Genomic DNA, 16,500 nt, shown 5'->3' with positions numbered 1-16,500 from the left:
CTGATCAATATTAATGAAAACATTTTGCCTGCATGTACACGTAAATGTACAATATACACATATATATATATACGCACACCCATATATATATATATAAACACACACACACACACACACACACACACACACACACACACACACACACGCACACACCCATATATATTTTTCATATATATAAGAAGCGTCTGGACGCTGGAGATGATCCTTGTGTTCGCATATATGAACTAGACTTCTGCAATGGTGCTCTGATGGCTCCAAGTTTAGTATGAAACTGAATGAAGTAAAAGAAAGCCACTTTAACTTCCAACATGATGGTAATATCTTTGTGCCATATTTTTAATGTTCATGTTTGTAAAAAAAAAAAACATTTGTCATAATTGCTGTGTGAATTCTGGAGTTGTGGCTAAAAAAGTGTTTTGTACGGTCACAGTGACCACAACCTTTGTCGCCAGGACCAGCCAGCATGGAGGCATGAGAAAAAAATCACAGGAATCTGCTCCACCACTTACCGTAACACCGTAGAAATTGGTCTCGTTCATGACGTCCAGCACCATCTTTCCTACTTCGCGGTCATCCACGGTGAAGTTGTGGTAGGTGTTCTGCCGTTGTTTTACCCGGAGCAGTTCCATGACTCGAGTCAAGGTTTTGGCAATGACCCAGATCCCATCGTAAGCAAAGCCATGAAACTTACTGGCCTCCACTCCCTTCTGCTGAAGCTCTCGGCTGTACTCCCTCTCATACTCCTTAGGGGTCTGGAAGAAAGGTAAGAGAAGGGGAAATCAAGTCGAGAAAATGTGCATATAAAAGCTGTTTATACATATTGTTTTTCTTCAGGAATACATTCATGTTAGGATTATTTCAAATATACTATTATTGCTGTAACCTGGCCCAAGGAGAATGGATTACTTTCCACACAATTTGAGATACAAAGTTACTGGAAATAAGTCTGTTTTGGGATCAATGCACCTTTGCCAGTAGTGCAGTGTGAAAACGAACCCTGTAATTGATTTTGGTTGAGATCTCTTGTTTAAAAACATGGATCTAAGATGTCTTTTAGGGGAGGAAGTTCTCTGCTGTCCCCAGAGATTCTTCCCAAAAACAATTACAGGAACACTTTCCAACAGACGCTCTCAAAAACAATCACCGGCGTATTTCAGGTTACAGCCAAAGGAATAGTACAATCATACAAAAACAAAATGAAAAGTACAGAAACTTTCTGCGATGATTAAGCGCTGCCCTAAAAGAAGACAGCGGTTATATTGTATGCCATAAATCCCTCCTGGGCTACCACCCAGTCTTTAGTAAAATACTACGCTGTCTTTGAGGTGAGTTATTCACCTCACTAGAACAATAGTTTGTTTTAATTAAATGTTGACTTCATGTCTCAAGTCACATTCAATTACTTGTTAACAACATGTACAGTGGGTGTTACTCACCCGGCCAGAGATGCCCTTGATCTGCCGTGCGCTGAGCGGCTCAAAGTCCACACTGATGTATCCCTCCATAGCTGTAAGCAGCTTCTTGGTGGTGCAGTTGGTGGTGTTCGCCTGTTCCCACCAGTTGCCCTGGTACCAGCCGGGGATAATCCACTGGTATTTACTACCAAACATATTCAGGTTATACGCCTAAGAGGGTCAGAAGAAATGAAGGTTGAAGCGACATAACAGCAGGGAGATACACTATGGTATATTCTGATTACTATAACTAATGTGTAATTATTTTTGCTTAATGAGAATTGCTGTCTTTCCTGATAGTTTGAATTTATTGCCAAATGTTCTTGGAAAATGACTGTTAAATCTTGAACTGAGCCCCAAGGATAAATCATGAAATGAGACCAAACCATCTAAAGTCCAAATTATGTGAAGCCACACAGTTAAGCGAGAAATTCAGCTAGGCCTAATTCTATCTGGGCAAGATTAGTTTACGGCAGCTTTGGACAGAAATACCACCCTGTGTTACACATTCACAGTTTAGTATTACATAGTCAAAGCAAAAACCAAATCACATCATGTTCTAATCTTTTGTTCACAGCAGCACAGCGCCAATTGTATTTTTTTTAAAAAGTAGTATAAACTGGCAAGAAAATAAAAGAATAAAGCTTTCTGTTCTAAAGAGTATAGACTGAAGACTTACGCAGCAGAAGACTTTGGAGGCAAGATTCTCATCAAACTGCCCAATGATGATTCTTACATCATTGTCCTGAAAAAAGAAAAGAATAAGAAATCATGACTTCATGCACATTCTTAAACATAACACACTCATGCACACAAAATGTTACAATAAATGTAAGGTACCACTACAGTCTGAAATACGTACATATATATATATATGTAAAACGGCATCGGTGTCACCATTCAGTACAGTGCTCATTACACTGTGCAAGCTTTTTATTGTGACCCCCCTGGCATTACAGTAATCTTGCAATACATGCAAGACATTTCTATAAAAGGAGGGCTTCTGTTCTTTACCCTGGAATTGCACTTTAGTCAATTCAGCCATTAGGAAAAAAGAATATGTGCTAGGATCAGCCAATAAGATGCCTATTCTCATTATTCTGCAACATCACACTTTATCAGCAAATGGACATAAACTCAGCCATGTTGTGTGTACTGTATTTTTATCACTATGTCTGTCTCATCAGCAGCTACAGAGTATGGCAAACCAGTGGCTGAGAGACCAAGGCAATATCAAGTTGCAAAGTGTCGATCCATAACAACAGAGACATTAGTGTCAGCGGGGCAGAATTGCCTTCTTTGCCAACCAGGCTGCAGAGCACAAATTTACAAGGGGATTGAGAGCACATGACCTGGTGATTGACTCGGTAAATAATTCACATTGCCCGGGTGGAAGAGCAGCATGTTTCACGGTCGGTAAAAAAAAGATCAGGCTCTGGGGCCAACAGTCTGTCATTTAGTGTGCAAATGCATATGTATAGTACAAGCACAATATACAAGTACAATATGCACACAAGCAAATGATAACCAACACTCAAAACACATGTACACACACAAATGTATCAAAATTGCCCCAAATCTAATCCAATATTACAGACACAGGTTTGATGGATGTACACCGGATCAACAAGGCTGGAGGTGATGTGTGATGCACTAAGAAAAGTCTGACATAAGGCCTTTATGAGGCCCTGACAGAGCCCTACTGTAGCACTAGTGTACAAGATCTAGAGGGGCAGTTTTCACTGTGCAATATAAAGGAAATCTACAGCATCGTTGACGTTTATGTACTTCACTAAATAGTAGGTAAAAGAAGACAGTGAAAATGCTATACATTACAAACAACCATACATTATAACCTTTTAGTGGCATTGCCCTGCCTTTATTCTGGATAATGAGAAACCTTTACAAATACGGTTCATGAAGTACTCTTCCCTCAGGCAGTCTCTACCATATGTCATGTATTCACAGATCAGAGGGGGCGACCAATCACTGTCATCGTAACTCCAATTCCTCCTGGCAACTGGACACACAGAACTACACAACAAGCAAACACTGTCGTTATTCCTCAGAATAGATTGGCTATGACTGATAGATAGATAGATAGATAGATAGATAGATAGATAGATAGATAGATAGATAGATAGATAGATAGATAGATAGATAGATAGATAGATAGATAGATAGATAGGCAGGCAGGCTCTTGCTTACAGGATACACACATACACACACATGAAACAGGATGAGAGCTTTTAGAAGCTCAATCAAAAGGCATCTCTGGTGGTTTCTCATCAGAGCCAGAGAGCATGCTGGGACATTCAACGGGTCTTTTGTACAAAGCCGTTACTGTTGCTCCCCTGCTCTGGCACTGTCAATGTGTATGTGTGTATATGTGCAAGAAGGGAAGGTAACAACTCCGAACTTTTGCGGTGTGCATTCCAGCGTTATTTTCTCTGTGTGTGTGAGAGTGTGTTTGTGTGTGCATTTGTGTGTGAAGTGCCAGTGGCTACTCAATAATACTGCTCTTCCCTGGAGGAAAGGCACTTAACCCAAATGACTCCAGCTATAGCCAAGGACCACAGCCTCAGTATAAATTCTGGCCTGCCTGGCAACAACACGAAAAGACTGTGTAGTTGTGGGCAAGGGCATGAGTGAGTGAGTGTGTTGTGTTTGTACATTGCAGACAGACTGGGGCACTACAGGGCCGCATATTACCTTCATTGCTCGAGCTTTTATACAACTTTAACAATAATTGTTCTCAGAGAGGGTAGTGTTAAGGGCAGGCTTGACTGTTTTATCTGTGACAGGGTTGTTTCTAACTTTATCATAGTGATTTATATGTGATAAAGGTTTGAGTAATATTGTACCTCATAAGCCCAATCAGACACTGTTAAGGCTTATTAAGCGTGCGTGCACATGCACGCACACACACACACACACGCAGTACTAATAATGGTCTTTTATGAGCTCATGGGAAAAATGATTTGTAGACTGGGCAGTGTGCTGCTTCTACCCACTAACCCCCCCCCCCCCTGTTTGTGATGATTGCTGTGCAGTGAGTGCGCTGTGTGCAGACATGATCAAATACATATGCTCACAGGATATCTGTGTGATATGTATATGTATGTGCATTTGATCACTTATTGATCCTAGATGAGCATTAAATGTTATACACACTGTTATGGCCACAGATCTGGCATATATATCTGAAAGGTAATTAACAGGCTGCTGCTAAAGTACGCACCAAAACATGTAAGCATCCCCGACATCATCACAAAACTCACATTATTTGGGAATCTGGACCAGTAGAGGCGATTCATAGGGTTCATTTCATCTCATTCTGTATTAAAGAAAAATGTAAGTTCTGTTTACAACCTGGGTTCTGAGGTAAGAGGTTGTGGATATACTGTAGGTGCTCCCCTTAACACTAGTGATGCATTCATCTGATATTCTGGCGAGGAATGGTGCACAGATGTGTTAAGATATTAGAAAAATTAGTTTTCCAATCAAAGTTAGCTTATTAATTCAATAGCTTCTGTGTCAGTTAATACCAACAGAAATACATTCACAACCCATGGGGTAAGCTGAAATCGAAAATCAGAAGATGCTTGGTAGCTAAATGGAGGGAGCTAAAGTTACTTCATAAATCAACCATATTTGAGAATATAACTGACAATATTACATGCATGGCTGGCCCTTTGCCATCCAAGAACTGCGACATAGCAAAAAAAAGAAATGGGCCATCCCCTGCTACGTCATATCTGAGGGGACAAGAGAACTGAATGTATAATAAATAATTTAGTTATAATAAATAATAAAGTGTTTTGGTCTTGATTTAGATTTTTATGTTGTTTTTTTTCTCATGTCCTACATTGAATGCAAGTTCCCTAAACTGTCCGTCAGTCACAAAAATCTTAAAACCTTAGCACTGTTATTTTATGTACGAACTGAAAAAGACTTAAACTCATTCTAACTAACATTAGGTGGGTATGTGTGTGTGTGTGTGTGTGTGTGTGGTGCAAGCCTGCCTTTGTTTTCTGATGATATTTTGGAAGCCTGTCAAGTAACAAACAGGAGACAGAGAACAAGAGATGATGATGAAAAAAAGCAGAGAGTGACAGAAATGTAGAAGGCTACTTCAGTGCCTAGCAGCAGCAATGCCTGTCTGCTTTTTGAATATTCCAGCTGGAATATCACAGAAGTGAGTGCTCTATTTGTGGATCACACAGTGACGCCATAGCCCCCTTACCCGCCCCACACACACTCTCACATACACAGTCGTACACACAACAGTGTACCAAAAAAAGACCAGCCTTCACAACGAAATCTGTGTCACCCTCTACCTCATCATATTACGTAGCTGTTGGGGAGACAGCAAACTGCTGTTGCGAGATGAGCGGGAAACAGACCATTAGGGTGTCATAGGGCCTCTCCGCCCACCCCATCCAAACGTTCTGAAAAGCTTTTGAGGCGACACTGTGATTTGCATATTTAGAGTTGATCAAGGAAGGATGGTGTCAGCTTAAAATGTCAGCCCTCAAAATGCAGAGTTACACATATATTTTAGGAGAAACAGCTTATCTGCCTGTTCCCTCACTATTCCTCTGTCTCGTCATCTCTCTGTTGCATTTCTTTCAACCTGCTCCGTCTTGCATACATCATATCTTCCACTAACAAAATCCTATCTGAAAATGTATTTATACTCATTCCACTCACAATCTTCCCCACTATAAACTGTAGCACTGAGAAACTGTCTATACAACTGGTAAAAGAGGCAAAATGCATCTCCGATTGCCTCAGGAGATAGTTTGGATAATTTAGCTATCGCACTTGACTGCATTTACATCTGAATTTTATGCACTTTTTCTTTATCTTATAGCAAAGTCTGCTCAACCATGCCGGTTAAAGCCAGGAGTAAATGGTGTAAAGACACAGATACAGGTTTAATATCTCAATATATTGGCTCAATAATGGTCTAATTTCATTCTGTCTCATCTCATTTGAGAAGAGAGGAAAGGGGAGAAAATAAGGAACCCTGTTTGCATGTGTGTATGTGTATGTAGAGTGAGGTCCACAGGTGTGAGACCATTTTCCCATATGCTTAAATGCCCATCAAACATCCATCAGTCAGAGCAGGTCATTAGAGGTCACTGTGAAGACACCCTCTCCCTCCCCCCGACCATTACAGTGTTCTCATTAGGGCTCTTCTAGTCTCATTGAGATTTTTCCTGCTCTGCTCAGTCAAAGTGAGAGACAATTTTTGGATAAATTATTCATCATGGCGCATTCACTGTGAATGGCATCGAGACTCACATAAAAATACAGTATTAAAAAATGATAACTAAAATCTAAATCAAAAGGGCCCCAGTCTTTCGGTGCATCTGAGAAATATCTGAATGAGACTGACCTTGAACCATTCCAGATTTTTTATTCGGTTAGATAAAACTGTAAAGTGCGCAGACTGGATCACTTACCTTGAGCTTCTTAACATTGACACAGGGGTCGTTGGAGAAACTTTCTGTATCTGCGATCTGAATGTCTGCTTTCTCCAGCTCATTAGTCAGGTCATTCCTCACCTACGAGGAGAAGAAAGAGAGAGAGAGAGAGAGAGAGAGAGAGAGAGAGAGAGAGAGAGAGAGAGAGAGAGAAAGAGAGAGAGAGAGAGAAAGAGAAGGCACATGAGCATGGTTGATAATTCAAAATGCAAGATGTTCATTTGCTCTGCTCTTTTTATTTATCATCCAACACATTCATATTTCTTGGCAGGACTGCGGCTGCACAGTTCTCTTTCTTGTAGACTTTATACCCACCCTTGAAGACTTTCAATCTCTGCCTTAACTGAGTTGTATTCAGAGGCGATTTAAGTTGGCCGCTCAAACGTTCAAAGTTACAACAACTGTCAGCGTTTGCTGGTGGGAATCCAGGTGGGATCACGCACTTGTTGCTACAATTAAATCTAAAAACACCAACAGGCGGCTCCATGTTGTAGTAAAAGCAAATATGAGGGATTAAGTGAGCATATGTAGTGCTGCATATTTCTACTTGCTTCACTGAGACTCTGCTATGACCTTCCATCTTGAGAAATATAATTTTGTTTCTTTATATAATATTCTGCTGTCAGTTTTCTAGACACCACTTAATATTAAATACTGCACATACTGTAGTATGTTTTTTGGTTTCATCATGCTATACATATCAACACTTCCAGTTTTCATGAATACACTGCACATATAAAATAGAACAGAATAGATTAGAATGCCTTTCTTGTCATTGCACACTGACACACAACGAAATTTGCTGTGCAGCTCCTGAAAACATTTCACACATTCACAATACATATGCAGTTTGTGTACGGCAGTAAAGATGCAGGTTGTCTGAAGTGGTGTCTTCAGGTTGCACTTTAAATTGTGAAAGAAAAGACACAAAGAAAAGCAGCTTCCCATTTTCACATGACAGAGACATATTGGCATCAAAACCGTCATTATTGTGATTTGACTGACTGTTCAGTGTTTAGTTCTAACGTTGACAATATTTTGTGCGCTTTTGTCACAATGATATGCATTTTGTTTTTCACAGAATGACACAAAAAACGACAATTTTAAATGATCATCAGCTGGTTATCCGAGCTCTGTCAAAAAGCGGACATATGTGGAGTACTGTAAATGTACCTGCAGCAGCTGTACACCTGCTTTGATGTATTGATTCAGAGGAATGCTGGGTAATGGGTTCAGAGGAGAGACAGAATGGAGCAGGTATCCTATCGTGATGGCGAGCTTGAGGTGGTTTATCATACTGCCTTCTCACTCCCTCTCCCCACCCCCGAACAAACACACAGTTCATGATTCATCCCTCTGGCTTCCCTCCTTGAAGCTACAATTTTAGAAAAGGCCTTTCTCACAGCAGACATTTTGATTTGTCATCACAGCACAGGTGTAACTAATACCATTAATGATGGCTCTGCTCCATTTAGCTGTTCCAGTAAGGCATGCCAGTAAGCCAGCGTGCACAATACCAGGGTACTGGCACAGGAGCCCCTAAATGGAATGCAGCCATTATTAACATCATCGGTTACGCCTGTGCCTAGGTAGTCAAAATGTCTGCCATAAAAACGGTCTGCGGTTCTCATGCTGACTTTCACTCATGACATCTCCTCCTCTCTCTCTTTGGCCGAATATTTCAAATGTCCTCCGGCCATGCCCTGGGGCCCCTCAGCCCCTGCACCCCCAGAGTTTGGCATTAAGGGGCCCGCTAAGACTTCAGAGAGTGAGCGAGCTCAGTTCACTTCAAGCTCAGTTGGCAGAGAAGATGAAGAACAGATGAAGGCCCTGTGTGTTTGCCCTATATTTGTCTCTGAGTGTGCATGTGTGCCATAGTATTTCCCATGTTTATGTGTCTTATACTGTTTTAAACACATATTGGTTACTGCCTTGGAAAGGAATAGAGACAGTTATATACATAAACACACTGCTCCTTAAAGCGACTGCTCCTACTCCATTAAACATTTTAGCTTGAAAGATGTCTCTGGAAGTTTTGAAGTTTCCTTACTGACAGAGAATGGAGGGTTGGGTCAGCTTGAATTCACATCATTTATAATGACAGGTTGTCATGACAGAGAAAAGGCATCAAAACACCCCATAGAAACTTTTCAAACCAGTCCCGCAGCATCCTTCCAGCAGAGTTTCGACAAGCAATGGAAGGCAACCTCAGGACTGGCAAACAGTGTATTTAGACATATTTTGACGAGAATAAAATGGGAAATTACAACTATGGTCATGCTAAAGGACTGGTTTGATAAGTTTCTGTGGACATCCTTGTGGTTTTTTGCTGCTGTGTATGATTATTGGAATCAGCTGTAGATTCAAGCTGAGAAACCCCTTGTTTCTTGTCAATAAAGAAACTACAAGCTTCCACCTTTCAAGGCTACATGGTGTGAGTGTTTCATGCTAAAAAGATGGATTTCAGGTGAAGTATCACTTGATGAGCAGCTACAGCACATCAAAGTGGTGTGAGAATAGTTGCAGCAGTTAACACACCCCAAGGACATAAAACTGTGAATGCTACCACAATCACTATTAGTACTATTACTATTACTATTGCTGTTATATGTGTAAAAAAAAAAAAAAAAGTAAAATAAACATTTCATGTCAAAAATACAAACAGCATCAATTTTTTCCCTCATGTCTCTAAATGTCTGTTTTCATAATCGCCTCCTCCTCTGGTACCCAGGAGGGAGCTCTAAATCACTCTGTACATCACTCACTCCTGTACAAACATCCCCTCCAATGTACTGCTCGCTGAGCTGAAACAACAGGGAGGCGGTAGTGGATCGATACAACCAGGTTTTGCTCTTGAGGAACAATTGGCTTGGTGGTCTGGACAAGCTACATTGTCCTGTTGTGTTGAGCCTTGATCTAAAAGGCCTGGCTGCTGCAACGCTAAAAGGAAACTAGCCAGGGACAAGAAAGGGGATGGCAGCTGGGTGGACAGAATAACAAGCAACAATCACATAAAGACAAGAAAATTTAGCATGGAGATACATATACGACAACACGCGAAGTCTGACACAAAGCCATTCACCTCTCTGAAAAAAAAAAGGCCTTGTCACAAGAGGATTTTCATTGGTTTGATATTGTGTTTCCTCCACTGAGATGGAAAAGAACAAATGCATCCGTGTTCTGCTGGATTGAGTGTGTCAGATAAAGCGAAGTAGATGGAGGGGAGGGGGACAGATGGATTGAGGGACAGTGGGAGGAGAAAACTGAGCAGCTTTCCAGCGTAACAAAAACATCCTCCATTGTCTGGGGCAGCCTGGGAATCCCCAGCAGCAAATACAGAGGAAAAATAATCCTACTGCACATCTGAGCGCACACACACACACACACACACACACACACACACACACACACACACACACACACACACACACACACACACACACACACACACACACACACACACACACACACTGCATTTTATGTGTATAAAGCAACAGTGCTCACACAGGTCAGGATTTTATCTACAGTACATGCAGAATCTCTTTATCCGTGTCACACACAGAGAGACGCACTAAAACACAAACCACACCACACAACCATGAACTAAATTAAGATGAACTGAGACGCTGAGGAAGTTGAGGGATAACCTGTGAGTCTTCAGGGTGTATATGACAGAATGAAATGTTATCCCACACCTATTCCACTGTCTGTAGCCTGGAGCACGGCACAGAGTGAAACCCTTTATCAAACAGCTATCCATCTTTGTTTTTTGTATTAAATGTGAGTGTGTGTTTTTCTGCAGTGGGCACAGGGTCATGTATTTGCTCTGCGCTGGAGCACTGTTAAATGCACTATGAAGCAAAACTAAACACTTGGTGAGTTAAATACATAGTTTAAGTCATCAGAGCTTTAATTTTTTTAATGAAGTTATTTTATGCCTTTATTAAATACTGCCAGTGGAGATAGAGAGGAAATTTCGATAGTCGAAATGGGGATTCACTGCTCAGGGCATTTGAGCCCATGTGGTATGCGCCCTAACCATTCGGCGATCAGGACACCTCAGAATTAACATTTTTAAGTTGCAGAAGTTTTTTATATTTGTCCATCATGAATATTGAAATTAGCATTAATTATCGTTTTAAATGCATTGATAGTACAGCAGTGTGTTTCCATTGTTCAGTCAATAGTTCTCCTATACCAAATTTCATATTTTGTAGGGCTGAAAGAGGTAATTAAAATACAAAAAAAAAAATTCTTGCACACCTTAAAGTCTTAGTGACAGGAGGGTTCGATCAAAAAAACCCTAACTAGAGAACAAAGGGCAAAAATCTCACACACTGTCCATCACTCCTACTCCCTTTATGACCAACGCTTTGGTCCTTAGACCTTCATCAGGCAAATTCTTCAACTTTGATGAAGGGCTGTAACTAAGGATTATTTTGATTATGAATCTATCTACTGTTTAGTATCTGCATTTATTATCTGACTGATAAAAGTTCAGAAAATTGTGAAATTTGTATCACAATTTTTTGTCCAACCAATAGTCCAAAACCCAAAGATATTTAGTTTTATTCTGTGTCACAAAAGACAAAAAACAGCAAATCCACAAAACTGAGAGGGTAGAATTAGGAATTTTCCTATTATTAATATTAATAATTAATTATTTGCAGTTTTGCTTGCCAATATTCAGCTTGATTAATTGATTATGAGACATTTTTCCAACTGTTATATTCTAACAAATATAAAGTTCAGCAATTGCGCCTTTTAAGCTTGATCTCAAGATAAAGTAAGTGCACTTTCACTCATAGAGACGTACTTTCCAAACCAAATCACAAATCAACGAGCACAAACTTGACATTTGCAATCAAACAAATACATTTAAAAAAAAAGAAAAGAAAAAGCAAACAACGAAACAAAATTCACACCCGTCAGGCAACTACGGACAGACTGAAAGTGAGTGCCCTGATGCAGAGTAAGTGAGCAGCTTTTGATGATTCACTGTGACACTGTGAGACAAGCAGACACATCATTTCCAGGCACGTTCACAGTGTGAAGCCCCTTTGCAATGACGGGTGTGACTGCTTGTGTATGTTCAATAGTGTCACACATAGCAGTGAGTGTTAGCAGGTGCGTTTTATCATTCCATCTGTCTGTCTGAGCTTTGTGTATGTGTCTCTGCACTTTCATAATGCATTTGTGTGTCCACCAGTACATTTACAGCACGGAGACAAAGAGGATGTGACAGGTGCATTTTCATGCAATTTGGCTTTTACAAAAGTGGCAATGTAATGGGTCCTTGCACACATCTGTCTCTCATACTGTGCTACATCGCTATACAAATCGCCATGCAAATCCCAGAGTTCAGACCATAATGCCGGTCATGTGCTTATACAAACTAGCGTGACAAATGGTTGTGCCACAGCCTGATGACAAGCTCTCGACAGGCTTCCTCTCGCCGCCTTACATGCCCTGTACAATGGCATGAGTGAGTCATTCTGAGGAGGAATTTAGACAACATTACATGGTTATTTGTAATGAACAGCAACTGACGGCTACAGAAAAACTGTGAAATGCCCAAACAAGGCGAACAACCAAGCACTTTTTAGATTGCAAGCAGGAAAGGTAGAGAACGAGAGAGGGGGACTGTCACTGAGTGGATGCTGAAAGAGGAACTTCTGCTAGATTTATCAGTGGTCATAGTATAATTAAACACTTGAGCTCAGAGGGTTCCAGGCAGAGGACAGAGTCCTAATCCTGTTCTCAGTCAGGTCTGTCATCTGACTGACTGATGATGGCTGCTCCGTTCCTGGGTGAGCCCTGTTTGTCTGACAATCTCACTAATGTTGATTGCTGTGTGTGTGTTTTTGTGTAGTGTGGACAGACACCTTCACGCTAGCAAATACCTAACTCTTACCCACTCCCATCTGTCACTACAAAAAACCACAAACCCCTCCATTAATGGAACATCAGTGTCCATCCAAAAACAGGCTGTGCGTGTGTGTGTGTGTGTGTGTGTATGTGTCAGTGTGTGTGTGTGTGTTTCAATGGTGTCCATAAATAGAAGTGACGAGCTGGCTTTAGCTTACAGGTTTCAGTCCCAGGGGACATGTGTGTGTGTGTGTGTGTGTGTGTGTGTGTGTGTGCATGCCACTGACTGAATCCTTAACTAACGTTACATAATATTAACCTTGCGAGCAGTCTCCATGGGAAACAGCACTGTGGATCAGTAGGGGAGAGAGTTGGAAAGAGAGAGAAAAAGAGATGTAGAGGTGGTGGAGGTGACGACACTGTCAATACTATACTCGTTACGCAGACGCAAGTGTGCATGTGCGTATACACACGCAGTATAATTATGCGCATTAGTGATGTTTCTTAATTCAAATCCAATACTTAACAGAGCACAGATAAGTCATTAGATCATATACTACATGTTTTTCTTTTCTTTTCTTGCATTTGTTGAGTATTTGTTTTCAAAAGCCTCTGAAGAAAATTTAATCCCCTGAAAATGATGTCTTTTCTTTTTCAGGACAGCTCTGCAGGATATTTCCATAGGATTTCTGACCACTTCAGCACACTGGTGCAATAATATATACTAGGGTCTGGACTTCTTTTCTTTGTGGAGTGAGAGGACATTTGTTATTTACAAAACACTGTATTATTAGATGACAGGAAAACACAGCACAATCAAATAATTGACAACTGACGACATACTAAAATAATCATGTCAGGACTAAGTAACATACACACATCCATGAATACGAATAAACATTAATATAGACAACACACTATCCAACATAATCAGTAACAGCTGCATTAAAAAGGTAACCAAGAGACACATAACGCATTTCACTGTCATGTTATTTTTCTCTTCCTTGGTGGCATTCAAAAAACATTTATTACTTTGCATCTCATCAACCATTTGTCTTGCTGCACGTTGCCATGACTTCCCGCAGCTCCAAAACCCAGCGTGCTCTGAACCTGACAGAGGATTGTACGAATCATGAAGTACGGAAGCGATGCTTGCATATTTGTAAATCAGGATTAGAGGCCAATCTTATGGCAGGTTGATTGAATCGGGCCGTCCGTCTTCCTCCCGTCCTAAGCCCCTTGGCGCTTTCAGGAGGGGAGAGATAAAGGGATTTGGGCTCTCTGAGATTTGCAGTGAGACTTCTTATACACCCCACCACCTCCACCTCCAGCTGCTGAGCAGATTGTTTTGTACCAGGGCCCCGAGGCAAGAGCTCACAATATGTTTCTCAAATTTATGCTTTCAATACCTCCGACATGGCTTTTTTTTTTTTTTTTAACTGAATGTTCCCGTGTTGCTGAAGTGATGTGATGTTTGTGCCATGAGTTTGAGTCGTTATCCACAGGCATGACGAATCTGTATGTTTTGTTTATGTTCAATCTTCCCTGGAAAAGGAAATGAGTTTGACTCACTAATCAGCATCCAATTTGGAATTTAAACTTGAAAATCTTTTCTTCCTGGTGTGTGTTTCCCTTTGTAGTAAAAAGCTGTTAGACACTTATAAAAATGGAGATCGCAAATGCGTGCCCTCCTGTTCCTGAGCTGAAATCCAACTTACCACATCTTTCAAAGTAAGTCCTCTACAGCTTTAAGAGTCAACACAGATAAATGTTCACCATAGTTTGAGAAATGACTTTACCCAACATTAGCAATGTACAGTAATCTGAGTGGTGCTTTCTGTCTACTGAATGAGAGAGTCACATTAAACACACAGAATTTAGACAACAGACAGATTTTAGTAAATAATAATGAGGTCGCTAAATCTGTAAAGACTCATTCATTGCTGTTGTATATGTGGTATTTTATGTTTTATGCTGTACTTTAATATGTTATAGGTTTGTATGGCTGCTTTCTTGTCCAGGTCTCTCTTTTAAAAGAGATTTTTTATTTTTTTTTCCCTGGTAAAATAAAGGCAAAAAATAACAGTTGTACTCTAATATCTGCTTGAATTTGTTCCTAAGGTACAGAAGTGGATGGAAACATAATTTCTTTCCAGCCAGCAAAATTATCTTTATTCATTAACAAGGATATGAAACACGGTGTAAGTGGTAGGATTAAGCTTTGGTTTTAGTTTTAAAAATATTCATATTCAAATTCCCTCAGAATCCAACACAGAGTGTCACATGGGTGGAAAAATATCACTTCAGTCAACCAGTGGAGAATAATTGGATTTAATTGTTTACCACCCACTCAAATCATGTCGGCATCATCTGAAAGATAAATGTAAACTAATGCCAATCATTGTTGTGTGCTGTTACAACTCCCAGACTCCCAGCATCTGTATGTGACAAGATAAAAAACATCTTCCTCACTGAGTATATTCAGTGTTTTATATGTTAGTAAGATGTTAACCTTCACCTTCAGAACATGAAAAGTTTTTTTTCCCATAAACCTAGGAAGTATGAGGGTGGCAAGACTGGAATGAAAAAAAAAAAAAAACTAGACTGACTTTAAAAAGTCCTGTGCAACACAACAACACTTGTAAACTGTTGTGTAAATAAATGTCACTTTCAGAACTGTGTGTTAAAGCTGATAATACCAAGCAATGTTATTAAATATTTACATGTCCACTGGTCAGGGCGGGATTTTAACTGCTCTGCTAGAGCTTTATACTTATGTATCTGGCCTACTTTTGTGACTTGTGAAAGTTTCATAAACACATTTTTTATGTGCAATAAAGAAATACACAGATAAAGAGAGAACAGGCACTTTTCCCCTCCTGCAAACTATGAAGCATAATAATTCAACAAGTCCGTACTTCTTTTTTATTAAATTTAGATTTTCAAAATCAATTTCTGTTCAGTTATTAATGTGATATTATCACTGCTGTCTTTGCGAGAAGTGACATATCTGTTTGACTGAATTACTATAACTACTGTATCATAAAGATGAATTGTGGGTTAAACAGCACCAGACTGGGAGCAGTAAGAGCATTGGTTATATAAAACAGAAAAATCTGATATGAAACAATCATCCATATAGATTTCTCCGGTCACCACTCACAGTGACACAGTGATTTTGAAACCTTATAGGTGTAATGCGTAAACTAATCATTGCACAGCACATCACATTTTTAAGCCCCATTGAGCAGCTGAGGTTTCTTTGTCAATGTACTCTCTTTAAAGAGTGAACAAGAAGAACTGACCTCTGAGAACCTCTGGACATCCTGTGTAAGCGTCCCCACACGGCTCCAGTTGTAGTAGTTGAGGAACTTTACTACAGCAGGGTTCACAGCGTTGTCCGAGGGGACAGTGCGGAAGAAGTTGGGGTACTTTTTCTTGTCTGCCAGAACTGGGGTTGTTGCTGCAAAGGACAGCTGTAATGAAAACAGAGGAAGAAAAACAGTGAGCACTGAGTGTAGCTCTAAGGGCAAATACAACGGTCATAAATACTACTGCAAACAAACTGTCGGATTATGTTGGTTTCACTTTACTGTTGATACAGTTGCACTGTTAAGTACTGTGTCGCTGAACCTAATGCACCGGATGACAGATCTCAGGTCTGCCCCTGCTTTGGTCAGTGGCCT

At 40.3% G+C, this 16,500-nt stretch overlaps 1 protein-coding gene across 2 annotated transcripts in view; it reads right to left on the bottom strand.

Annotated features, from left to right (window-relative positions):
- gabbr2 (gamma-aminobutyric acid (GABA) B receptor, 2) overlaps positions 1-16,500 on the bottom strand; it is a 177,304-nt gene that overhangs the window by 70,940 nt on the left and 89,864 nt on the right. For both annotated transcript variants that reach the window (XM_056399025.1, XM_056399026.1), the window contains exons 3-7: positions 16,120-16,290; positions 6,926-7,027; positions 2,134-2,199; positions 1,437-1,625; positions 510-752 (exon numbers count right to left, since the gene is read on the bottom strand). In XM_056399025.1, the coding sequence (XP_056255000.1) occupies positions 510-752; positions 1,437-1,625; positions 2,134-2,199; positions 6,926-7,027; positions 16,120-16,290 (771 nt within the window). The remainder of the gene's footprint in view (positions 1-509; positions 753-1,436; positions 1,626-2,133; positions 2,200-6,925; positions 7,028-16,119; positions 16,291-16,500) is intronic.

Source organism: Seriola aureovittata, chromosome 16 (genome assembly GCF_021018895.1).
Source record: "Seriola aureovittata isolate HTS-2021-v1 ecotype China chromosome 16, ASM2101889v1, whole genome shotgun sequence".
Lineage (NCBI taxonomy): Eukaryota > Metazoa > Chordata > Actinopteri > Carangiformes > Carangidae > Seriola > Seriola aureovittata.
Note: the sequence above shows the minus strand (reverse complement) of the source record. Positions and strands in the feature narration are given on the sequence as shown.